Raw genomic sequence first — 27601 nt, 5'->3', positions numbered from 1 at the left:
TGTAGAGGTAAGCCAATGAGGAAGGAGTTGCAGTAGTCGAGGCGAGAGATGACCAGGGAGTTAATTAAGAGCTTTTTTGTCATTAGTTAGAAAGGAGCATATTTTGGAGATGTTGCAGAGGTTTAGGCGACAAGATTTGGACAGTGATTGGGCGTGGGGCTTAAAGGAGAGTTCAGAGTCCAGGACTACACCTAGGGCCTTGGCATGCGGGGATGGGCTTATGGTTGTGCCATCGATTTTGAGAGAGATCAGGGGAAGAGGCATGTGGGGGAGGAAAAATGATACGTTCAGTTTTGCATAGATTAAGTTTGAGGAAGTGGTGTGACATCCAGACTGATATAACTGATAGTAAATTAGTGATACGTGAGCAGACTGAAGGAGTGAGCTGAGGGGTAGAGAAATAAATTTGGGTGTCGTCAGTGTAGAGGTGGTATTGGAAGCCATGAGAGGCTAGCAGCTGACCCAGGGAGGAGGTGTAGATTGAAAATAAGAGAGGTCCAAGAACAGAACCTTGGGGGACCCCAACAGAGAAAGGAAGAGGAGAGGAGGAAGTAGAGTTGTAAGTAATGCTAAAAGTGTGGTTGGATAAGTAGGAAGAGAACCAGCGAAGAGTACAGTCACGGAGACCAAAGGTATGGAGTATTTTGAAGAGGACGGGGTGGTCAACTGTATCAAAGGCAGCAGGGAAGTCAAGGAGTAGGAGTACAGAATAGTGTCCATTGGTTTTGGCCATTAGTAGAGCGTTTGTTAGTTTTAGGAGAGCAGTTTCTGTGGAGTGTTTAGGACGAAATCCAGACTGAAGGGGAACAAGAAGGCTATTATCCGCAAGGTGGTTGCTCAGTTGGTTGTAGACCAGACGTTCAAGGAGTTTGGATAAGAAGGGGAGCAAGGAGATGGGGAGTAGGTTAAGATTGGATGGGTCCAGTGAGGGCTTTTTAAGTATGGGCCTGACAAGTGCATGTTTTAGAGAGTTGGGGAAGATGCCAGATGAGAGGGAGCGATTGAAAATGTCGGTTATAGAGTGTAGAATAGAGCCAGAGGGTGAACGTAGCATTTGCGAGGGAACAGGATCCAGAGGGCAGGTATTAAGATGGACATTAGCAAGTAGTTTAGCAACCTTGTCTATAGTGGTGGGGTTGAAAGAGGGAAGTAATTATTGTACCTGTGGGCATGAAGTGTAAAGTGTGGAGGATATCTGAACAGTAGAGATCTCCTCACGAAAAAGTCCTCTAAGATGAATACCATCAAGGCCCATTACTTTATTCGTTGGGAAGGGTGTAGGTGTGGCGCTGTTCCTCTTAGAGAAACTTATATATGTAATGTTAAAGTGCTTAAAGTGAATAAAGTGCTGAAAAAAATATCCAAAAGATCAGTATGAAGACCTAGATAAATGTGTGTGACAGTCTTTGCATAAAATTAAAGTGATATGTGCTTATGTGTTACACCCTCTGCAGAGTGCAACACTCAAACAGTTTAAAGTTTCTTCAGGGTTAATTGTGACATGTGCTAATGGCGTATGTGAAAATTGCAGCCCCTAAGTGCTCTTAACCCTGCTTTCCGTTCCACCTGTGTTAGTAAAATGTGAGGGGGTTTGACCCCTGCTAATTAGTGTAACAAATGCTAGTTTGCAACATACAGTTGTACTAATCAATAAAATGACAGCTAAAATGTGTTGAAGAAAAAAACTTAATATAAAAAAAAATGTAAACCAAAAATGATAATATTAATGGAAATAATAAAACTAAAAATATAAACAATGCTTGAGTGCAGTGATAAACAAAAACAAACAAAGTGATTTGTGCTCTTTAAAAGTGTCCAGTGCTTTGCAGAAAATAATGCTCTTTCTTATCCTCTTAATTGGGTGATGATGGTGTTGATGATCTTATCCATGCTCTTATTATGAATGCACTCACCAAATAGCCTTACCCCCCCCCCCCAAGGGTACTGCACAGCCACAGTATATGCCACTGTGTAGCACTCATTCAGTTAAGAGGATAAGAAAAAACATTATTTTCTGCAAAGCAGTGGACACTTTTAAAGAGCACAAGCCACTTTATTTTTTTTGTTCTATTATTTCCATTAATATTATAATTTTTGGTTTACTTTTTTTATATTAAGTTTCTTTCTTCAACACATTTTAGCTATCATTTTATTGATTAGTACAACTGTATGTTGCAAACACCAGCCTATGTAACTAGCATTTGTTACACTAACTAGCAGGGGGTCAAACCCCCTCACATTTTACTAACACAGGTGGAACAAAAAGCAGGATTAAGAGCACATAGGGGCTGCAATTTTCACATACGCAATTGGCACACGTCACCATTAACCCTGAAGACACTTTAAACTTTTTAAGTGTTGCACTCTGCAGAGGGTGTAACACATAAGCACATATCACTTTAATTTCTAATTTGGGAGGGGGGATCAGTAGCAGTCTTCATACTGATCTTTTGGATATTTTTTTCAGCACTTTCGTCACTTTAAGCACTTTAACATTACATATATAAGTTTCTCTAAGAGGAACAGCGCCACACCTACACCCTTCCCAACCAATTTGTCTGTACTCCACCTAGGTGACAGTATTTTGTAGGGGCAGAAGTTCTCTCTTACATTTCTCATCTGCCTTGTACATTCCTCTGCGCGGAATCACACATACCCTTTCCATTGCTTTATTAAGCTTTAACTAAGTGAGTTTCTCTCCTAAATCTGTCTCTAGAAATTATAATTTTATAATATACATTATATATACTGTACCATAAAAGGGAGATCCTACACCCAGGACATTCCATGAAGCAGCTCAGTGTACATTTTTTTTTAGAAAACCAAATTCATAAACCCAGGGCTTTTTTTCTCAGAAAAAAGGTGCAGGAACTCACCCCCCCCTCCTAGGTCACGCCCCTACCCACCCCATAGAACCACCTCTTCCTATGTCACGCCCTTAGAACCACCCCCTCTAAAACCACCCAGTCCAGCAAGAGACAGCCCAGGCCAGCAAGAGACAGCCCAGTCCAGCAACAGTTAATTGGAGACTAGCGAGGGGGAAAATAGGCTACCTACCCACATCAGCCATCCAGGGCCATCTTTAATATTGATTGGACCCTGGGTGAAAATTTTCTTTGGGCCCACCTGCATGCAATTTTGTTCTCCACCTGCTGTAAACTTACAATAAATAGCAGCTAAACTCGGTTTAGTGTAGCAGATCAGGCAGCAATTGTGATTGGTTGCTAGAGGTTACAGCATAACAATACCACTCACTGATTAGTTGCTAGAGGTTAAAGCATGGGTTGAGTGGAAGGGCTAGTGGAGAGATGGGATCAGTGGCAGTGCTTGGGGGGGGGGGGGGATCAGTAGCAGTGCTTGGGGGAAGGGGGAGATCAGTAGCAGTGCCTGGGGGGAGAGGGAGATCAGTAGCAGTGCTTGGGGGGAGGGGGAGATCAGTAGCAGCTCTTGGGGGGAGGGGGAGATCAGTAGCAGTGCTTGGGGGGAATCAGTAGCAGTGCTTGGGGGAGGGGGGGATCAGTAGCAGTGCTGGGGGGATCAGTAGAAGTGCTTGGGAGGGGGGAAATCAGTACCAGTGCTTGGGGGGGATCAGTAGCAGTGCTTGGGAGGGGGGGATCAGTAGCAGTGCTTGGGAGAGGGGGGTCAGTAGCAGTGCTTGGGAGGGGGGATCAGTAGCAGTGCTTGAGAGGGGGGATCAGTAGCAGTGCTGGGTGCAGATCAGTGACACTCACTTGTCCACTCAGTTCCCCCTGCCTGCATGTGTGAGGGAGAGAGAGAGAGGTCACAGAGAGGGTGGGAGAGGGATGAGAGAGATACCCAGTACCTTCCATAGGAGATTCATTCTGGCCAGCAGCGGGCAGGGCCCATTCTCCTTCTGGGTGAGGTGATCTGCTCCTTCCAGCGGAGTCCTAGTCTGCATGCGCCTCCCACCGGTCCTCGGGGAGCCAGATCCGCCTGTCCTCCAGCCCGCTGTTAGTGCTGGAAGTGGAGAGGAGGGCCGATAGCAGTCTCTGTTCGCCCCGAACATCGCTCACACACAAAACAAGCTTTCAGCTGGTCTATATTGAGAGGCGGAGGGAGTGCAGATTATTCCGCCTTCCGCTCTCATAGGCAGCAGCTGTTTGATCCCCCAGCAGCGGGGTGCTCTGGTGAAGGTGCCCTAGAGGAGGTAGCTTAGGGTCGAGTGCCCCAGCAGCGGGGAGTGCTCTGGCGGAGGTGCCCCAGCGGCGGGGAGTGCTCTGGTGGAGCTGCCCCAGCGGCGGGGAGTGCTCTGGCAGAGGTGCCCCAGCAACGGGGAGTGCCCTGGCAGAGGTGCCTCCACGTTTGATCCCTCCACAGCCGTCAGTGCCAAATTACAGGCGCCAGCGCAGCAGGCTTGACAGATTTGGACATGGGAGTTCTCTGGCTGAGGTGCCGGAACGGCATTCCGGCAGAAAAAAAGCCCTGCATAAACAATGTTATATGTAAAAGTCATTAACAGCAGCTATAACCATGTAAAACTAATGATTTATAAATATAGTAATAGTGTGTGTGTGTGTGTATATATATACATATATATATATATATATATATATATATATATATATATACATATATATACACATATATATATATATATATATATATATATATATATATATATATATATATACACATATATATATATACACATATATATATATATATATATATATATATATATATACACACACACTGTATACAGGTGCATCTCAAAAAATGTGAATATCATCAAAAAGTTATTTTTTTTTAGTAATTCAATTCAAGAAATGAAACTCATATACTTTATGGATTCATTACACACAGAGTGATATATATCTTTCTTTTCATTTTGATGATTATGGCTTACAGCTAGTGAAAACCCCAAATTCAGTATCTCAGAAAATTAGAATATTGTGAAAAAGTTTAATATTATAGACTCACTGCCGGTTCACACAGGGGCAACACGACTTGCAGGCTGACTCACCGAGGCGACCTGCACACGACTTCAGCAGCGACTTGCAAAACTTCTTCTGTATAGAAGTCAATGCAAGTCACCTGAAGTCGACCCAAAAATAGTACAGGAACCTTTTTCTAAGTCGGAGCGACTTGCGTTTCTCCTATTAGAACGGTTCCGTAGTACAGAGCTGGACGAGACTTGTCAGGCGGCTAAGCCGCCTGACAAGTCGCCCCTGTGTGAACCGGGGCTTATGGTGTCACACTCTAATCAGATAATTAACTGAAAACACTTGTAAATGTTTCCTGCGCCTTTAAATGGTCTCTCGGTCTGGTTCAGTAGGTTATGGGGAAGACTGCTGACCTGACAGTTGTCCAGAAGACAGTCATTGACACCCTCCATAAGGGTAAGGGAGGGTAAGTCACAAAAGGTCATTGCTAAAGAAGCTGGCTGTTCACAAAGTGCTGTATCCAAGCATATTGAGTGGAAGGAAAAAGTGTAGAAGAAAAAGATGCTCAAGCAACAGGGATAACCGCAGCCTTGATAGGATTGTGAAGCAAAGGCAATTCAAGAATTTGGGGGTGATTCACAAGGAGTGGACTACGGCTAGTGTCAGTGCTTCAAGGGTCACCACACACAGACGTATCCAGAACATGGGCTACAACTGTCGCATTCCTTGTGTCAAGCCACTCTTGAACCAGAGGCAACATCAGAAACGTCTTACCTGGGCTAAGGAGAAAAAGGACTGGACTGTTGCTCAGTGGTCCAAAGTTCTCTTTTCGGATGAAAGTACATTTTGCATTTAATTTGGAAATCAAGATCCCAGAGTCTGGAGAAAGAGTGGAGAGGCACAGAATCCAAGCTGCATGAGGTCCAGTGTGAAGTTTTCACAGTCAGTGATGATTTGGGGAGCCATGTCATCTGCTGGTGTTGGTTCACTGTGTTTTATCAAGTCCAAAGTCACTGCAACCCCCTACCAGAAAATTTTACAGAATTTATGCTTCCATCTGCTGACCAACTTTATTGAGATCCTGATTTAATTTTCCAGCAGGACTTGGCACCTGTCCACACTGCCAAAAGTACCAATACCTGGTTTAATCATCATGGTATCACTGTGCTTGCAAACTGGCCTGACCTAAACCCCATACAGAATCTGTGGGATATTGTCAAGAGGAAGATGGGAGACACCATACCCAATAATGCAGATGAGCTGAAGGCTGCTATCAAAGCAACATGGGATTCCATAACACCTCATTGATGCAGTAATTCATACAAAAGGAGCCCCGACCATGTATTGAGTGCATACTATACTGTACATGGACATGCTTTTCAGTAAGCCAGCATTTCTGTATTAAAAATCCTTTTTTTATTGGTCTTATGTAATATTCAAATTTTCGGAGATACTGAATTTTGGGATTTCACTAGCTGTAAGCCATATATAAAATCAAAATGAAAAGAAAAAATGCTTGAAATATATCACTCACTTAAACCCAATTGAGCATCTCTGGAGAGACCTAAAAATGGCTGTCCACCAACGTTTACCATCCAACCTGACAGAACTGGAGAGGATCTGCAAGGAGGAATGGCAGAGGATCCCCAAATCCAAGTGTGAAAAACTTGTTGCATCTTTCCCAAAAAGACTCATGGCTGTATTAGATTAAAAGGGTGCTTCTACTAAATACTGAACAAAGGGTCTGAATACTTAGGACCATGTGATATTTCAGTTTTTCTTTTCAAATAAATCTGCAAAAATGTCAACAATTCTGTATTTTTCTGTCAATATGGGGTGTTGTTTGTACATTAATGAGGAAAAAAATGAACTTAAATGATTTTAGCAAATGGCTGCAATATAACAAAGAGTGAAAAATGTAGCCTCCCTGACGGTAATCCCCAGTGTGCCTCGGGGTTAAATTTCAGTCCCATTAGTGGTAACCCCGAGCCACACTGGGGATTACATTGCAGGATCCTGGTGCGGCGTTACTTACCTTGTCCCCAGGATCCTGCGATGTCCCCCGCTCTGTCTCCTCTGTGTGTAATCAATCTATATAACATACGAGTTTCACTTTTTGAATTGAATTACTGAAGAAAGTCTACTTTTTGGCGATATTCAATCTTTTTTGAGATGCACATGTGTGTGTGTGTGTGTGTGTGTGTGTATATATATATATATATATATATATATATATATATATATATATATATATATATATATACAGTTGTGCTCATAAGTTTACATACCCTGACATAATTTATGATTTCTTGGCCATTTTTCATAGAATATGAATGATAACACAAGAACATTTCTTTCTCTTATGGTTAGTGTTTGGCTGAAGCCATTTATTATCAACTTTTGATCAGGGTCATTTTGGTAGTTTCTGTTTTCATTATGATTTAAAAAGCATAAACACAGTTGATTGATAATAAATGGCATCAGCCAAACAATAACCATGAGTGAAAGAAAAGTTTTTGTGTTATCATTCATATTCTCTGAAAAATGGCCAAGAAATCATAAATTTTGCCAGGGTATGTAAACTTATGAGCACAACTGTATATATACCGTATACAGTGGGGACGGAAAGTATTCAGACCCCCTTAAATTTTTCACTCTTTGTTATATTGCAGCCATTTGCTAAAATCATTTAAGTTCATTTTTTTTCCTCATTAATGTACACACAGCACCCCATATTGACAGAAAAACACAGAATTGTTGACATTTTTGCAGATTTATTAAAAAAGAAAAACTGAACAATCACATGGTCCTAAGTGTTCAGACCCTTTGCTGTGACACTCAAATATTTAACTCAGGTGCTGTCTATTTCTTCTGATCATCCTTGAGATGGTTCTACACCTTCATTTGAGTCCAGCTGTGTTTGATTATACTGACTGGACTTGATTAGGAAAGCCACACACCTGTCTATATAAGACCTTACAGCTCACAGTGCATGTCAGAGCAAATGTGAATCATGAGGTCAAAGGAACTGCCTGAAGAGCTCAGAGACAGAATTGTGGCAAGGCACAGATCTGGCCAAGGATACAACAAAAATTTCTGCTGCAATTAAGGTTCCTAAGAGCACAGTGGCCTCCTTAATCCTTAAATGGAAGACGTTGGAGACGACCAGAACCCTTCCTAAAGCTGTCCGTCCGGCCAAACTGAGCTATCGGGGGAGAACAGCCTTGGTGAGAGAGGTAAAGAAGAACCCAAAGATCACTGTGGCTGAGCTCCAGAGATGCAGTCGGGAGATGGGAGAAAGTTGTAGAAAGTCAACCATCACTGCAGCCTTCCACCAGTCGGGCCTTTATGGCAGAGTGGCCCGACGGAATCCTCTCCTCAGTGCAAGACACATGAAAGCCCGCATGGAGTTTGCTAAAAAAACACCTGAAGGACTCCAAGATGGTGAGAAATAAGATTCTCTGGTCTGATGAGACCAAGATAGAACTTTTTGGCCTTAATTCTAAGCGGTATGTGTGGAAAAAAACAGGCACTGCTCATCACCTGTCCAATACAGTCCCAACAGTGAAGCATGGTGGTGGCAGTATCATGCTGTGGGGGTGTTTTTCAGCTGCAGGTACAGGACGACTGGTTGCAATCAAGGGAAAGATGAATGCAGCCAAGTACAGGGATATCCTGGACGAAAACCTTCTCCAGAGTGCTCAGGACCTCAGACTGAGCCGAAGGTTTACCTTCCAACAAGATAATGACCCTAAGCACACAGCTAAAATAATGAAGTAGTGGCTTCACAACAACTCACTTAAACCCAATTGAGCATCTCTGGAGAGACCTAAAAATGGCTGTCCACCAACGTTTACCATCCAACCTGACAGAACTGGAGAGGATCTGCAAGGAGGAATGGCAGAGGATCCCCAAATCCAAGTGTGAAAAACTTGTTGCATCTTTCCCAAAAAGACTCATGGCTGTATTAGATTAAAAGGGTGCTTCTACTAAATACTGAACAAAGGGTCTGAATACTTAGGACCATGTGATATTTCAGTTTTTCTTTTCAAATAAATCTGCAAAAATGTCAACAATTCTGTATTTTTCTGTCAATATGGGGTATTGTTTGTACATTAATGAGGAAAAAAATGAACTTAAATGATTTTAACAAATGGCTGCAATATAACAAAGAGTGAAAAATGTAGCCTCCCTGACGGTAATCCCCAGTGTGCCTCGGGGTTAAATTTCAGTCCCATTAGTGGTAACCCCGAGCCACACTGGGGATTACATTGCAGGATCCTGGTGCGGCGTCACTTACCTTGTCCCCAGGATCCTGCGATGTCCCCCGCTCTGTCTCCTCCGAAGCCTCTCCGTGCCAGGCTCCGTTCCCTGCGAGCGTCGCGGTGCATGGGGGTGGAGCCTGGCGGCAAATTCAAAAAATATAAAAATCATAACACATACAGTACTGTAATCTTACAGATTACAGTACTGTATGAAATTATTTCACATCCCTTTTGTCCCCAGTGCTTTGGCCCATGCCCTGCATGCAGTTTTATGTTATATATACTGTTCTTTCTGCCTGGAAACTGGAGATTGTCCATAGCAACCAAAAAGTGTCCCTTTATGTCAAAAGTGGCTTTAGATCAGCTAGAAAACAGCGATAGTAAATTAGAACACTTGCAGAATTGAGCGATAGTGAATCGTGGGGAAATTTATTTTATTATTAGTATATTATTATTTTTTTTAATTATTTATATTTATTTATTATATTATAATTGATGTTTTTGTGTTTCAAACTTCATCATACCCGGGATATCTACTAGACTCTTGGTGGACAGATTTAAGTGTGTTATTGTTAACAATTACAGGCCTACAATATAAAACGCCAAATTTTCATGCAAAATAATTGTACCGCTTTCAGCACCTTAAATCCGAAATAATCATACCGCCAGGGAGGTTAAGGGGGTTTGAATACTTTCTGTCCCCACTGTATATACTGTACATAGACAAAGGTATAAATAAATATATATTTTATTTAAAAATGGAGTATTACGTATTATAATGCTAACAATTATGTAGACATTATTAATTAATGTCTTTACATCTTAATCTGTATCATGGTTAGCCACTTTTAATCAGTCAAAACACTGAGATTAAAACCACTTCCGGACCGCCCGACGTGGATTTACGTCACTACTTTGACGTTAAATACCGTTGTTATAGCAGCAAATAGCTACCATAACTCCGGTATTTTCTTCAATGGTGGGCGGTCCACTTTGAGGTAAAAGTGGTCTCCGCAGCAGATTCACCACAAAATCACTTTTATCGGCGGCAGGAGAGGCGCCCACCCCCCTCCCGCCGCGTCGCGGTCATCTCCGCCGCTTACCGGATGCGTCGGTAGCGGTAGAGACAATCTGATGTTTTCCCCTCAAGTGAGGGAATGATGGCCCCCACTCGACTCTATGCCATTGGATGACAGGAGCGACGTCAAATGTCACTTCCACCCAACGGCCTTAAGGGGACAATTTTTTTTTTTATTGAAAAAAAAAATATTTTTAATGCTTTATTGCTTTTAAGTGTAAATGTGAGATCTGAGGTCTTTTTGACCCCAGAGCTCACATTAAAGAGGTCTTGTCATGCTTTTTTTTTTTTCTATTACAAGGAAAGTTTACATTCCTTGTAATAGGAATAATAGTTATCCAAAAAAAAATTTTTTAAGGGACAGTGTGAGGTATCGCTGCGATTGTTAGAGCAGGAGCAATAATTCTAGCAAAAGACCTCCTCTGTAACTCAAAACTGGTAACCTGTAGATAATTTTTAAACAACACCTATAGAGATTTTTAAGTGTCAAAGTTTGTCGCCATTCCACGAGTGGGCGCAGTTTTGAAGCATGACATGTTGTGTATCAATTTACTCGGCGTAACATTATCTTTCACAATACAGAGACTAGAACAAGCCCAGCAGCTCCAGCCGCTGTCTCGGGTCCTCATCTGATTGCTGCAAGATTGATAGCAGCAGGAGCCATTGGTTCCTGCTGCTGTCAATAAAATCCAGTGACATGGAAGCCGGGGGGCAGGACTGAGTCCTGCTGTCTGTGTCAATGGACGCAGCAGCAGGACTCAGGAGCACGCCCGCACGAGTGCCCCCAGGAAAAGTGACTCTCCGTCAGGGCACTCAAGATGAGGAGGTGCCAGGAGCGCCGCAGAGGGACCCCAGAAGAGGAGGATCGGGGCCACTCTGAAATAAGTATGACATGTTTGTTATTTTATTTATTTCTTAAACCAAACCTTTACAACCACTGTACATGGTTAAGTACTTTCTTTGATATAACACCAATTTACCCCTGTAATCTGTTACTAAGTTAATGAAATCCTTCCCATGAGGTTTTGACTTAATTAACTTTGGAAATATTACCCTGCTTGCATCCTCTGTGGAGTATATATTTACAGTATTTTGAATAACAGTAGATTATCAGACATTAAACAGCAGGATTTAGACATCCTGCATGATTGCGACCTCATAAAGTCAAGGAAAACATTTCAATTACAACCTTGTATATCTAGGAGTAAAACTATCTATTTTTATTTGAAACATAATTGTGTTACATAAACTTATTTGATCACATAGCACATAATTATTGTTGTAATTTACATAGGAAACTGTTGCAATGACTGTTATGTATTTCAACCAAGGCTCCTATCTAGGGTTGGAAGCTGCCAGTGGTCATCTCTGGAAGTGGGGTAGTTCTTGAGAAGAGCAGGTTTGCACACAATGATGTCCCTGTGTTGCAAATAGCATCATTCTTGGAGTTAGGAAACAGCAACCTCAAAGCTTAATGAGACTTTAAACTATAACAGATAACACCTATTTTGTCAGGTTCCCTTTTGAAGTACAGACTATGGACATTATGGGGTTGATTTACTAAAGGAAAATAGACTGTGCAGTTTGCAAAGTGCAGTTGCACTCTGCAAGTGCAATTGCTCAAAAGCTTATTAAATGAGATGTTCACTTTCCAAAAAATACCCAATCACATGCAAGGAAAAAAAAACAAAAAAATATCATTTTTGCTTGCACATGCTCATTGCTCATTAGCAACTGCACTCGTAGAGTGCAACTGCACTTTGCAAAGTGCACAGGCTATTTGCTTTTAGTAAATCAACCCCTATATATGAGCAATATTTACATATTCTGAACAAGCAGTAAAAGAGCTTGAAAACAAGTCATTCCTGACCTATCTAGCTGCTTGTATTGTGAAGCAATTCATTCTCAAAGATCCTCAATGATCACTGCTAATAATTTAAAGTCAGGTTTCAGTCATTTTCTAATAGCTTAAGGCCTGGTTCACACTAGTGCGATTTCAGATGTGACTTGAGTCGCACAGAATCGGATGACATTAAAATCACATTATATGTTATGATGCCCATTCACATCAATAAAGCACAGTATTTTCTGAAAAAGCGTCATCTGCTATTTCGGTGTGGTTGCATTTTGGCCCCATAGACTTTAATGGAAGTGCACCAAAAACACATGTGCATGCGTTTTTGCTGCTTTTTTACAGGTTGTTAAGGAGTCGGCCCTTGCCCGAATCCTAATAACCAGTAACTCATCCCTGCTCTCAACCAGCAAGGATGAGACATTGGTTGATAAGGAGCTGGTACCCACCGCGTTAAGGAGCTGGCACCCGCCTAAACACTGGTGACCTGGTAGTTTACAAAATGCAACCTTAAAGTGGACCTTCTTCCTAACTGTGAGTTGTCCTTGATCATGAGAGAACTGCACAAAGATCGCTATTGGGGAAGCTGTAAACCTTCCCTGTCTTTGTGCATGCGCAGCATTTCCACAGTGCATGCGCAGAGAGGCTCTGCCAGGACTCAAAGCCAGTCAGAGCCCATGGGCACATCTGCACACGTGCCATAATGGCGGCACTTGGGGGGCGAAGCCACTTAACAAGGTGGACTGAAGGTCAGCTTTAAGGTACACCTGTGCTATGAGAAACATATACAGTAGACTGTTATGGGTAACTAGATAGTTAATGCTAGTTAAGTAGCTATATCTGATTTTAATACTTTGAGTCATTGATCCAGAACAAGCTTGCAGCAAGAGAAATCAAAACAAGGTCGGAACTCTCGATTTGCATACTTGTGTGCATGGAGTACTAAAGTCACTATGTGGATGCCAGATAGTTAACAATTTTATTAAACAGGAACATCAATAGCAACTTAGATAATTACTTAATGCAGGTTTCCTTTAAGGTGCCAAAAAACAAAAATGTTGAAATTAAAATCAGAGATGAAATTGCTTAATTTGATTAAATATAAAATTATCCAAAAGTCCTGCATCATCCCACATCACCACCATATCTATCTGTGATTTACTAGTTATGTCGGTCATGTTGAGCATGGAGAATATACATGTTCAATGTAATAACCTGCTTATTAAAGGCGCCATGTATACTTACATCCTGCTTCATAGTCTTTATTAGTTAAGTACTATTAGAGAGACAGAGAGTTATACGCTGGAACAGGGGAATGCAGTTTATCTGAAAAAAACAAACAAATTTTAAACAAGAGGATACATTTCTTGAACAATTGCTTTTATTTATTGTTAAAGTGTAACTAAAGGCAAAACTTTTTCTTTTAATTTTGGATAGAGTAAGGTAGGTTTTTTTTTTTTTTTTTTGCTATCTTTTTTTGCTATCTGTGTCCCATTGGGGATATTTTCCTTCACATCCTGAAGTAATGCTGGTGTGTTTCACTCTTGATGATGAAGGTAAACAGGACAAATAGGGTGAATCTCCCCAATGGGGGCACAGACAGCAATAAAGACCTGACAGGGATTTTAATTCCTTTCCACTTTATCCAAAACAAAAAAGAAAAACTTTGCCTTTAGTTAAACTTTAACGTGTTGAGTTGAAATATAATTGACATGTCTATGTTTTTTTTTTTTTCATTTACTGGTAAAGGTGTGCTGAAACTAAGGAGAATGTTAAACTGATTTCAGTAAAAACAGAAAGTCCTACCGGTAAGTGTCCAAAAGCAATCTTTATCACTGTCTTTATACAGCATGTCATGCATTTTTAATGGGAATGAAAGAAATGTGGACAATTTCAAACAGGAAAAATTGGTGTCAGCCCACCTAAAAGTCTTATATTCCATAGGTTAAATTACCTGTTTGCTTCTTATACTTTCTGATAACTGTTATCATGCATCTTAAAGCGGTTGTAAATGGCAGGTGATTTAAAAAAAAAAAAATTAAAAAATCCCTGCAAGGCAATGTCATAATGTGCTAGTATGCATTGTATACTAGCACATTAAGATAGAATTACCTGACAACGAAGCACTCCAGCGCCACAATGTCACCCCTAAGATGGCTGACACCTTCCCCCGGTACTCCTTCCAGCTTTGCAGACTCTGGCTACATGTGTGGCCGGGGCTGCAATGATGTCACGTTTCTGGCACAGGCTCCGAAGGTCTGGCACTGTCCTCAGCCGCATGCACTCTGAATATCTCCTAAACGGTGCAAGTTTAGGAGATATTCACAGTATCTACAGGTAAGCCTTATTATAGGCTTGCCTGTAGGTACAAGTGGTAGTGCAGAGTTTACTACCACTTTAGAGGGTAAGTTCACCTTTACAGAAAAATCTGTAAAGGTGAACACAGGACACCCTCCTCACCCCCCCCCAGTCTCGACGACCCGCAGTGTGGCGATCTCCCATTCTGGGCCCCGATATAGCCGCCTCACGACTCCGGGGCTTCGAAATCCCCGGAGCTTAATCTCCTAAACGTACCCCGTCAGGAGATTGGTTCATTACATATGCTTTTCTGCACACTGTCTACCTCAAATTAGAACTTTAATAAAATAATCAGTGACTACTTAGCCAGCAACCAGCAACTGTTGGCAAAATAAAGAGTCAAGAGTATATATAATATACTGGAGTGCGGGGGTCAGGAGTAAGTAATGTACAGATCTCAGATGTCAAAAGTGCATAACGTACAGAGCACAGGGATCAAGAGTGCAAAACATGCACAGAGGACAGGGGTCAGGAGTGCATAACTCACAGACTATAAGGTTAAGGAGTGCCTAATGCACTAATGTATTAGTCAGTAATGCGTAATGCAAGACACAAGGTCAGGGATGGGTAAGGCACAGAGCACAAGGGTCAGGAGTGTGTCAGGCACAGGGCACTGGGGTCAGGAGTGTGTAGTGTGGGGGTCAGGAATGCATAAAGCACAGAGTGCAGGGGTCTGGAATGCATAATACATTAAATGCAAAGTTCAGGAGTGCATAAAGCACATGGGTGCAGGGGTCAGGAGTATGTAATGCAAAATGCAGGGACCAGGGATATGTATCGCTCAGGCCAGTGTACACAGTTGAGCAAAAAAAAACTACTCACACCTCTTAGTAAAAATCTCCCCAGTACAGATTTCTCTCCCCAAATTTCCCCAAAGTACAGCCCCCCCCCCCACCAATGCCACCCAATACGGACTTCTAATACAAATCCATCATGGGGACAAGGTGCTTTGGGGTGGGGGAGAAGCAGCACCCACCCCCCCCCCATGTTGAGGGCATGTGGTCTGGTATGGTTCAGGAGGGGAACAGGCACTGTCTCGTTCCCCCCTTTCCTGGCCTGCCAGGCTGCATGCTTGGATAAGGGTCTGGTATGGATTTTGGGGGAACCCTTTTTTTTTTAAATTTTGGCATGAGGTTCCCCTTAAAATCCATACCAGAAGGGTCTGGTATGACCCCACCCATTCTTTTTTTAACTTTTTTATTCAGCTGTCAGTGAGAAAGACAGCTGATGACTCATCGGTTGTTAAGAACGGCACCTCCAGCTTCCCAGCCTGCTCCTTAACAACCAGCTATTCACTGCACCCTGATTGGGCAAAGCTTTGCCCAATCAGAGCTTAGAATGCACAATGCACTGGTGGGGCGAAGACCTGCCGAACACCCTGAAAATTAGGATGTTCGCCGAACAGGTGATGTTTGGGCGGAACTTTTGCTCGACCCATACCATTCACCAAACTCTAGTGCCAGACACTAGCAACACCCATGATTATCTGGCTAGGTGGAGAATTCCAAATCACTTAGCTGGCAAGACTGAACACAAGAGTAATTTCAGATTTATTTCTTGATAACCCCATCCCCCCAAATTGACATGTTTGTTAGCTAGCTGTAATCCCATTGGTCTGTATCCTCATCAAGCTGGAATAGAAGGTTTGCTAAATAGTTCTGTATACGTGAACCTATTCAGTTTAAAATAGAAAGTCAAGGCAAAATGTTTTATATATATATATATATATATATATATATATATATATATATATATATATATATATATACACACGCACACACACACACACACATTGCCACAAAAGTATTGGGAAGCCTGCTTTACATGAACTTTAATGACATTGAGTTGGCCCACCCTTTGCAGCTATAACAGCTTCAACACTTCTGGGAAGGCTGTCCACAAGGTCTTCTTCCAGAAGTGCATTTGTAAGGTCAGGCACTGATGTGGACAAGAAGGCCTGGTTCGCAGTCTCAGCTCTAATTCACCCCAAAGGTGTTCTATTTGGTACAGGTCAGGACTCTGTGCAGGCCAGTCAAGTTCCTCCAAGTCCCTAGTGATACTCCTGTCATTAGATGCCAAAAAGGCTTTTGACAGGGTGGACTGGGGATTTTTGATTGATACAATAGAAAACCTGGGAATAGGACCCAAAATGACTAAATAGATCAAAAACTAATACAACCACCCCACTGTGTCATTAAAGGTAAACGGAAGTTTGTGGCCATCCTTTGAAATGTTCAATGGAACAAGACAAGGATGTCCACTGTCGCCCCTCCTATATGTGCTGTCGTTAGAACCTTTACTGGCAACCATACGAAACAACACAGATGTGGGTGGGGTGAAGGTGGGAGAAGAAGAACATAAGGTAGCGGCATATGTGGATGATAATTTGTTTTATATCTCCAACCCAAGAACAACACTCCCAAATTTAATAAAAGAATTAAAGAAATATGGGGAACTCTCAAATTTTAAATTCAACCCAATTAAATCGGAAATTTTAAATATAGATTTAAACAAAAAGAAAGAATTAGCACTACAGAGGGAATTCCTATTCACCTGGGGGGGGAAAGGAACTAAAATACCTCGGAATAAAATTAACAACTTCACTGGGGAAAATGTATCGAGCTACTTACATCCCACTACCTAATTAGATCAAAGTAGAGATTAGTAAAATAGGAACACGTCCATCCACTCTCGTGGACGGGAAGAATAAACATGGTAACAATGGTAAAACTCCGAAAATATTGTACAAGTTCCAGACGATACCAATGGCACGTCCCCAGATATTTTTCCAGAGATTAAAGACAATGATATCAAGATGCATAGGGCAGGGGAAAAAGCCAAGGATACAATTTCCACTATTGAGTAGCGATAAGAGACACCGGGGGGTTAGCAGCACCTGACATGAAAAGATATTAAAATGCAGTAATAATATCACGAATGATAGAATGGACTAACACAAAAAGCCAAAAAAGATGGGTTAAGTTGGAAAACACAATAAGTAAAACACTATTAAGTAAGAATTAGGGATGAGCCGAACACCCCCCCTGGTTGCTCGAGGCTGTAATGTATTCCCGGCAATATAGTTAAAAATACCAAAAAAAAAATGGCGTGGATGTCCCCCCCAAAATCCATACCAGGCCCTTCAGGTCTAGTATGGATATTAAGGGGAACCCCGCACCAATTTTTTTTAAAAAATAGCGTGGTCCCCCAGGCACTATATACTCTGAACAGCAATATATATACTATATGGCCTGCCCTATATACTCTGCATAGATACTGGGCCTTAGATGTTGGTGGTTCCAGAACACTGTAAGCCCTCACAGTTACATTTGTTGGGGGCAGGAATGGGCCCTGCTGTGAAATATTATATCAAAAACTGTAATTACATAGCTCTGTAAAACAGGGGCAGAAAAAATGGGCCTTGGGTGGTGGTGGTGCCACAACACTTTAACCCCTCACAGATACTCTTGTTGGGCACAGGAACAGGCCCTGCTGTGAAATATTAGATCAAAAATTTTAATTACATGCCCCTGTTAAACAGGGGCAGAAAAATTGGGCCTTGGGTGGTGGTGGTGCCGCAACACTGTAAGCCCTCAGTTACTCTTGTTGGGCGCAGGAACAGGCCTTGCTGTGAAATATTATATAAAAAATTGTAGTTACATGGCCCTGTTAAACAGGGGCAGAAAAATTGGGCCTTTGGTTTTGGTGGAGCCAGAACACTGTAAGCCCTCACAGTTACTCTTGTTGGGCGCAGGAACGAGCCCTGCTGTGGAATATTATATCAAAAATTGTAATTACATGCCTCTGTTAAACAGGGGCAGAAAAATTGGGCCTTGGGTGGTGGTGCCACAAAACTGTAACCCCTCACAGATACTCTTGTTGGGCGCAGGAACGGGCCCTGCTGTGAAATATTGTATCAAAAATTATAATTACATGCCCCTGTTAAAGAGGGGCAGGAAAATTGGGCCTTAGGTGGTGGTTGTGGTGCCACAACACTGTAAACCCTCACAGTTACTCTTGTTAAGCGCAGAAACGGGCCTTGTTGTGAAATATTATATCAAAAATTGTAATTACATGCTCCTGTTAAACAGGGGGAGAAAAATAGGGCTTTGGGTGGTGGTGGTGGTGGTGCCCTAAACCAAAAATATTGTTGGAAGCTAGCATCATCAAGATTGAGGAGGAATAGGATAGTCAGCATAGACAGTCTTCAAGGGATCCAAAATCCATATCAAATTCCATCAGTTACATCAGCATCAATAGTTTGCTGAAGACAAGCTGGATTGCTGGAACCATGTCCTGTGGTCTGATGAGACCAAGATAAAGTTATCTGGTTCAGATGGTGTCAAGCGTGTGTGGCGGCAACCAGGTGAGGAGTACAATGACAAGTGTGTCTTGCCTACAGTCAAGCATGGTGGTGTGAAAGTCATGGTCTGGGGCTGCATGAGTGCTGCGTCCCACTAAGGAGCTACAGTTCATTGAGGGAACCATGAATGACAACATGTACTGTGACATACTGAAGCAGAACATGATCCCCTCCCTTTGGAGACTGAGCCGCAGGGCAATATTCCAACATAACTACCCCAAACACACCTCCAAGACGACCATCGCCTTGCTAGAGAAACGGAGGGTAAAGGTGATGGACTAGCCAAGCATGTCTCCAGACCTATACCCCATTGAGCATCTGTGGGGCATCCTCAAACGAAAGGTGGAGGAGCGCAAGGTCACTAACATCCACCAGCTCCGTGATGTCGTCACGGAGGAGTGGAAGAGGACTCCAGTGGCAACCTGTGAAGCTCTGGTAAACTCCATGCCCAAGAGGGTTAAGGCAGTGCTGGAAAATAATGGTGGCCATACAAAATATTGACACTTTGGGCCCAATTTGGACATTTTCACTTAGGGGTGTACTCACTTTTGTTGCCAGCGATTTAAACATTAATGGCTGTATGTTGAGTTTTTTTGATGGGACAGCACATTTACACTGTTATACAAGCTGTACACTCACTACTTTAAATTGTAGCAAAGTGTAATTTCTTCAGTGTTGTCACATGAGAAGATATAATAAAATATTTACAAAAATGTGAGGGGTGTACTCACTTTTGTGAGATACTGTATATATATAATTTTTCACTCTTTGTTATATTGCAGCCATTTGCTAAAATCATTTAAGGTCATTTTTTTTCCTCATTAATGTACACACAGCACCCCATATTGACAGGAAAACACAGAATTGTTGACAATTTTTGCAGATTTATTAAAAACGAAAAACTGAAATATCACAAGGTCCTAAGTATTCAGACCCTTTGCTCAGTATTTAGTAGAAGCACCCTTTTGATCAAATACAGCCATGAGTCTTTTTGGGAAAGATGCAACAAGTTTTTCACACCTGGATTTGGGGATCCTCTGCCATTCCTCCTTGCAGATCCTCTCCAATTCTGTCAGGTTGGGTGGTAAACATTGGTGGACAGCCATTTTTAGGTCTCTCCAGAGATGCTCAATTGGGTTTAAGTCAGGGCTCTGGCTGGGCCATTCAAGAACAGTCACGGAGTTGTTGTGAAGCCACGCCTTTGTTATTTTAGCTGTGTGCTTAGGGTCATTGTCTTGTTGGAAGGTAAATCTTCGGTCCAGTCTGAGGTCCTGAGCACTCTGGATAAGGTTTTCGTCCAGGATATCCCTGTACTTGGCCGCATTCATCTTTCCCTCGATTGCAACCAGTCGTCCTGTCCCTGCAGCTGAAAAACACCGTAGACATGTGCACACTGAAATATTTCGTTTCGGAATTTCGTTTTCGTCCAAAAAATACATTTATTTAGTTACTCCCGAAATTAGTTTTTTTTTATTTAGTTTTTCGTTAAAAACTTGCATTCCTCCAAAAATCCAAATTAATTAAGGTCGAATCTGTCATTGAAGGCTTATGGTGTCTGTCGAATGTTCAAAGAAGATTCGACGGAGCAGCTAAACTGTACGATGCTGTATAGTTTAGCTGCTCCGTCGAATCTTCTTAGAACTTTCAACAGACACCATAATCGTGAATGAAAGTAAGTTGTCTGTATGTGTGTTAGTTCTAGCTATTTTACTGCCCCTCCTCCGTTGTTACAATCAGCCAATAACATTCATCATCATCATTATTTTTATTTTACTTCCCCCACCATGTCGAATCTTTCCTCTCTACGTCGAATCTTTTCTCTCTACGTCGAATCTTTTCTCTCTATGTAGAATAAACTTGGACTAATAGAGTTAAGGTTAGGCACATTCGACCACAGGTTTGATGGACACAGATTGTTATTGTCATCATCATGACGAATCTCCTATCTATATTGAACTGTTGTAGCAACGAAAACGAAAATAAAGCATTTGTTTATGTCGGATCTTTCGTTTTTCGGATTCTGCACTTTTGTTATCGTTTGTTAAAACGATAACGAAAATACCTGAAATTCGGACGAAAATGCATTCGGACGAAAACGAATGCACATGTCTACCCCACAGCATGATGCTGCCACCACCATGCATCACTGTTGGGACTGTATTGGACAGGTGATGAGCAGTGCCTGGTTTTCTCCACACATGCCGCTTAGAATTAAGGCCAAAAGGTTCTATCTTGGTCTCATCAGACCAAAGAATCTTATTTCTCACCATCTTGGAATCCTTCAGGTGTTTTTTAGCAAACTCCATGCAGGCTTTCATGTGTCTTGCACTGAGGAGAGGCTTCTGTTGGGCCACTCTGCCATAAAGCCCCGACTGGTGGAGGGCTGCAGTGATGTTTGACTTTCTACAACTTTCTCCCATCTCCCGACTGCATCTCCGGAGCTCAGCCACAGTGATCTTTGGGTTCTTCTTTACCTCTCTCGCCAAGGCTCTTCCCCCCCGATAGCTCAGTTTGGCCGGACGGCCAGCTCTAGGAAGGGTTCTGTTTGCCCTAAACGTCTTCCATTTAAGGATTATGGAGGCCACTGTGCTCTTAGGAACCTTAAGTGCAGCAGAAATTTTTATTAGTAACCTCGGCCAGATCTGTGCCTTGCCACAATTCTGTCTCTGAGCTCTTCAGGCAGTTCCGTTGACCACATGATTCTCATTTGCTCTGACATGCACTGTGAGCTGTAAGATCTTATATAGACAGGTGTGTGGCTTTCCTAATCAAGTCCAATCAGTATAATCAAACATGGCTGGACTCAAATGAAGGTGTAGAACCATCTCAAGGATGATCAGAAAAAATGGACAGCACCTGAGTTAAATATATGAGTGTCACAGCAAAGGGTCTGAATACTTAGGACCATGTGATATTTCAGTTTTTCTTTTTTAATAAATTGTCAACAATGTCAAAAATTTCAACAGTTCTGTGGTTTTATGTCAATATGGGGTGCTGTGTGTACATTAATGAGGAAAAAAAATGAACTTAAATGATTTTAGCAAATGGCTGCAATATAAAAAAGAGTGAAAAATTTAAGGGGGTCTGAATACTTTCCGTCCCCACTGTATATATAGATCTATATATATAGATCTATATATAGATCTATATATATAGATCTATATATAGATCTATATATATAGATCTATATATATACATTATAAATACTTTTTTCCTTTTTTATACATAATCACACAACCTCTGTTCTCAGCTGCATAAGGGGCTTGGAGAGCTGGGGGTGGGGACTGCATGGGGGCATGTCAGCAGAAGGCAGAGTAAAAGCAGTACACTAATCTTTCCTGTGATTAGCTGTGCATGGGGTGTATCTGCAGAAATCAGGACAGACAGGCTGTCCTCAAAGCACAGCCAGAAAACTGACCACACTGGGATAGATGTGCTTTTATGCCTAGCATGGTCAGGGTCACCAGGTATTCTCTATTAGTCTCAATTAATGAAATAACTGGTGATTTTTTTTTGAATATATAGCATGAAGTAAGCTGCATATATTGTAACATAACATTAAACAATTTAATTTGTATTCTTTTGTATTTTACAAGACATGAAAAGGACAAACCAGATGGAATCTATTGAATGTTGAAGACTAAGTGACCACACTTTTTTAAACAGATTTTAATGTATTCCCTAAACTACAATGAGTTGCCTCTGTTATAGCTGTACACAGTTAATAAAGAATACATTGTTTTTGCATCCTAGAATGTCAGTATTCCAAAACTAGAAATGGCAATGACTAGTTGTTACCTTTGTTACCTTTGTTTTATTTCTTTAAAGTGAACCTGTCAGCCATGTTAGATTTTTTAAAACTAAAACTACCAAACTAGTACAAGCCATCTGTCGTTACCTTTATTAACCATGAAACTCTTCTCTGTGCATCTCTTTAGATTTATTTTTAAAATGTTTGTAAACTTAACAATGAACTTCTCTTATCTGCTCTATTTTGGTCTGTTAAATACCCCAATGAAAGTGTTTTGTTATGTCATTTATTAAGTGCAAAAAATACATGTTATGCCAGACTTTTAGAGATGTCCTATGTCCTCTGCACACTTCTTGTGTTGTTTCAAGGAGTATTCAGTTCTTTTCTTGCGCTACATGATGGTCTCTATGATGTAAAGTTTATGTGAATGTTAGGAATTTATTAGTTTAACAACAGCTAACTGGGCAGAGCTGACACCAAGTTCTGAGGTTTCCTGTAATTCCACATAATTAAAAGCTGAGTGCATTTCTGGCAAATCAGCATGTATTTTTTTTACCTTTCCCTGACTTATGCTTTAAGTTTAAAATGTCAGACAGGTTCAATTTAAAAAAGCTTGTTAAGGTGCCAAGTAAAAATGTATTAGCAACATCCAAAACACAAATTTACTAACACATAATTTTTACTTAAAGTGGTTGCAAACCTCAGACATGAAAAGTATATCCCTCTATAGTGTGAACTATTTCTGCCATTTCTGTCTGCTGCTTCGTACCTCTGCTATCAGCATGAATCACTTCTGACAAGTTTTCCAGGCTCCAAGAGAAAAATTGTGACGGGAGAGACCTCCAGCAAATTGACAGCCTCAGCTCTTTTCCTGTGTGCTGTGTGAAGGGGGGGCGTGTCCCTTCCCTCCAATCAGTTCTCAGAGCTCTGCAGCTTTAAAAATTCAGCACTTTGAACTGGTGTTGAGAAGAGAAGACTGCAGATAAACAGATACAACTTATGTAGGAGAAATTGTTTCATTTCTGTGTATCATCTGAGGCCAGTCACTTCACTGGGTATATGGAAGGGTTTACAACCCCTTTAAGGAGTTTGGATAGAAATGAGAATTCTGTTGCTGACTTGTTTTTAAAGCAGAGTTCCACTCAAAAGTGGAACTTAGGCTTTAAGCACTCCTCGCCCCCTGCCTTGCCACAATTGGCATGTCATTTTTTTTTTTTTTGAGATGGGGGAAAGGTACCTTGATTTGAGTGGGGCTTCCTGTCCCACTTCCTGCTTCCTCTTCTTGGCCGCCTAGGTGACTCCTCCTCTTGCCTTAGGCGACCCCTCCCTGCTAGCAATCTTCTGGGACACGTCACAGGTCCCAGAAGATTGCCTGGCCAATAGCGCAGTGTGACTTGCGCATGCGCAGTGCGCACCCGGCCATGATGCCGTAAGATGTCACGGCCGGATGCCCACAGTTGCTATGTCGGCGCCCGCATCACTGGACTGTGGGATAGGTAAAAGTTTGTTTATTAAAAGTCAGCAGCTACACTTTTTGTAGCTGCTGACTTTTAATAAACAAAAAAACAGGTGGAACTCCACTTTAGGGTGCAGGCTCGGGGACTGTTATCCAAATCCTTACTTTACTTCTTGGTATAAGAGTGACCCAGATCATAGATAAAGCCACTGAATTTGTAATTTATTAAACAAATACTACTTTCTATCACTAGTTAGTGATCAAAAATCATTATGTTTGGACCTTATGAAACGATTCAGCAAAGGCAGCGTTCATAATTCTATAACGATAGATTGCTTTTACGTGCACATACAGCAAATACAGCAGTAAAATATCCTGGGATATAAGTGATAGGTTCCAAATGTTTGCACAACAAATATTTCATATATGTATGTATGACATATGACCGGTTGGCTTTATGATATTAACCCTTTTGATAATTCACAATAAGCGCAATTCTCTTTTTAATAAAAACATTTGTTCTAACCTTTACATGCTGCATACCATTTTGCACCCCTAGTATAGTAATATGGTGGAGTCACCTTCACACAGTACCTTTTGTAATGGGTAGTTTATAAATGAGAGCTTTTAACATTTATTTTTTTATTAAACATTTAACCCTTGAGCAACTCCTTTGGTAAACAGGGGTAACTTTTGTATATTTGTAAGCATAGCAGAATCCTTGTCCCATGTAAACTAAATTCCAGTCCTTCAGATATAACGCAGCCCTCCATAAACGATTATAAAAAAAAAGGCACAATTCTGCTTTTGACCTCTTTCTTAAGAGTATACACATGTCAGAAACAGTGGACGATTTTAGTTTAAACTGAAGATCGGACTGCTTCTGCAGCAGAAATACTGTGTTTGCTAATCCATGAATGCAAAAATATGTGATAGGACATTAAATACTCCTCCAATGGACAAATACATGTGTCAAAGAATAAAAAAAAATATATATACAAATCTTTATTTCATCCAATAAAAATCTAGATAAAAACATACATCATTTGTACATGGGCATTATTACTACCTCTTATCTATCATTAAGGGAAGTGAAGGATGTATAGCATGGTAGTCCTTAGAGACTTGAATGTGTAGGCTGACATGTTTCGTGGAAAGATTCGCTTCCTCTGGACCTCAAATCTCCTGTATAAGTCTCAGTTGTATCCTAAGATGAGAACATATTTAAATGTTCTGTTATTGATCTTATTAAACCAGCTGATCTTTCTTCTATTTCTGTCAGACTTTGGGATGTTCATACTATACATTGTCTTTTGCCATTTTTTACATTTTTAATTAAAATAATAAAAAAGTATGTATTTTCTATGTGAGTGTGTGCATTATTCCATTCATCCAAATGCATTTTTAACAGTATCATTGTGTTAAAGGGTAGTGCGAGTATAGGGGCCAGGTTTGTTTGCCGCCCCCAAAATATTGAGCACCGGCCACCACTGCATCTGAGGCCAAAAATAGCAGCTGTAAAAACATCCAATGTGCATGAGGCCTTGGGTTTAATCATGTCTAAAGGGATTCAGACCCTACAATTCTGTTCATTAGAAAAAGCATCAGCTGATTGATAATGAAAAAGCCACTCTCCCTCACATTCACTGTGCACATTGACACAAAGAGGTTGATTTACTAAAGGAAAATAGACTGTGCAGGTGCACTCTGCAAGAGCAGTTGCTCCAGAGCTTAGTAAATGAAGTAATGCTTCACTTTGCAAAGAATACCTAATCATATGCAAGGAAAATAAAAAAAAAACAGCAATTTTGCTTGCACATGATTGAAAGATGGAAGTCAGCAGAGCTTCTGTTCATTTACAAAGGTATGGAGCATCTGCACTTTGCAAAGTGCACAGCCTATTTGCCTTTAGTAAATCAACCCCTAACAGATTGCTTTTCCTTCAGAGCAACAAAAGGTAGAACTCTGCAACAAAGTTTGTTGAAACCCTTGCAATGTACATAGATCACCTAGAGGGGAATGATTTTTTCTCAACAAAAGTGGAGTTAATCTTTAAGGAACAGTTTTACAGTGGTAGTAAAGGCAAAAAATCAAAAATGATATATATGTGAGATGCAGTCTGTCACTAATATTAATACAGTGCCCCCCCACCCCCAGTTTTTTCACTTGTTGATCCTGCTATTATTTTTCAGCTTCATTTATCAGATCAAGCTGTGCAGCAAAAGTTGGAGTTAAAGGGTTGAGACAAACAATTTAACACTGATGGGTGCTTACAATGGTCAGATTTTTTCATTTACTTAAAACCTTTATTTCCTATAAGGACTTAGGAGATGGCCCAGCAGATGAGTCTGCTTCTGAGGAATCTGGGCCAGAAGATGTCCAGTTGGTATCAGCCTCTCAGTTGCAGAGGCTTTTGATCTGGACTCTTACCGAGATGGTTCGTTCTGCCTTTAAGTTACCTCCTGCAGAGGTTTCTGAGCCTCCCTTGCCCTTTTTGGGGTTCCTGAAGCCTCCTCAGGCTGCACAGGCTTTTCCCTTGCACCAGCTAGGGGCAAGCCTCAGGGCCAGAAAAAACCCTAGGTCTAGAACTCTTCTAAACCCGGCACCAAGCCCTCCTTTTGAGGGGACGCCCTCACTCTATTGGGTGGGGGGAAGGCTGCTTCAATTTGTGGACATTTGGAGAACAGTGGTGCAGCACGAGTGGGTCACCTCAACAGTGTCCCGCGGTTACAAGCTGGAATTATGGAGGTTTCTAAGATCCCACGTTCCTGCGGATCCTCCAAAAAGAAACGTATTGTTTCAAGCACTAGAACAGTTAGTGCATCAGAAAGTGATCATACAGGTTTTGGTGTCTAAAAGAGGCACAGGGTTTTATTCAAACCTGTTCACAGTTCTAAAACCAAATGGGGACATAAGGCCAATCTTGGACCTAGGATCCCAACACCTGTTAATCCAATCCTTCAGGATGGAGTCAGTCCGCTCGGTAGTAGCCTCGCTCCAGTTGGGAGACTTCTTAGCCTCCATCGATATCAAGAACGCGTATTTACACATACCTATCTTTCAGCCACATCAGAGGTTCCTGGGATTTGCAGTAGAGGAACGTAATTTCCAGTTTGTGGCACTGCCCTTCAGGCTTGCCACAGGACCTCGGGTGTTTACAAACAACTAGGGTTGTCCCGATACCACTTTTTCAGGACCGAGTACAAGTACCGATACTTTTTTTCAAGTACTCGCCGATACGGATTACCGATACTTTTTTTTTATGTCACGTGACAGTGTTTTTTTTAATTTTTTTTTTAACAGTGCTTTTTTTTTTTTTTTGGGGGGGGGGGTGAACGGTGTATATGTGTGTGTGTGTGTGTGTTTTGTTTTGTTTTTTTTTTTAAATTTACAATTTTTATTTTTTACAATAATTTTTTTTTTATTCTTTATTGCAATATGTGTTTTTTTTGTTTTTGTTTTTTTTTTAATCAGCCCTGTTGGGGGGCTTTGGTGAGATATCAGGGGTCTTAACAGACCTCTGGTATCTCCCCCTTGAGACAGAGAAAGAGACAGAGGATAGAGATTCCCCAGT

At 41.4% G+C, this 27601-nt stretch overlaps 1 protein-coding gene across 6 annotated transcripts in view; it reads left to right on the top strand.

Moving 5' to 3' along the window:
• EMCN (endomucin) overlaps nucleotides 1-25392 on the top strand; it is a 206475-nt gene extending 181083 nt beyond the window's left edge. For all 6 annotated transcript variants that reach the window (XM_073601557.1, XM_073601565.1, XM_073601535.1 and 3 more), the window contains 2 exons: nucleotides 13849-13907; nucleotides 22417-25392. In XM_073601557.1, coding sequence (XP_073457658.1) covers nucleotides 13849-13907; nucleotides 22417-22457 — 100 coding nt within the window. In that variant the 3' untranslated portion in view covers nucleotides 22458-25392. The remainder of the gene's footprint in view (nucleotides 1-13848; nucleotides 13908-22416) is intronic.
• Nucleotides 25393-27601: the final 2209 nt, after the last annotated feature.

Source organism: Aquarana catesbeiana, linkage group LG01 (assembly GCF_042186555.1).
Source record: "Aquarana catesbeiana isolate 2022-GZ linkage group LG01, ASM4218655v1, whole genome shotgun sequence".
Lineage (NCBI taxonomy): Eukaryota > Metazoa > Chordata > Amphibia > Anura > Ranidae > Aquarana > Aquarana catesbeiana.
Note: the sequence above shows the minus strand (reverse complement) of the source record. Positions and strands in the feature narration are given on the sequence as shown.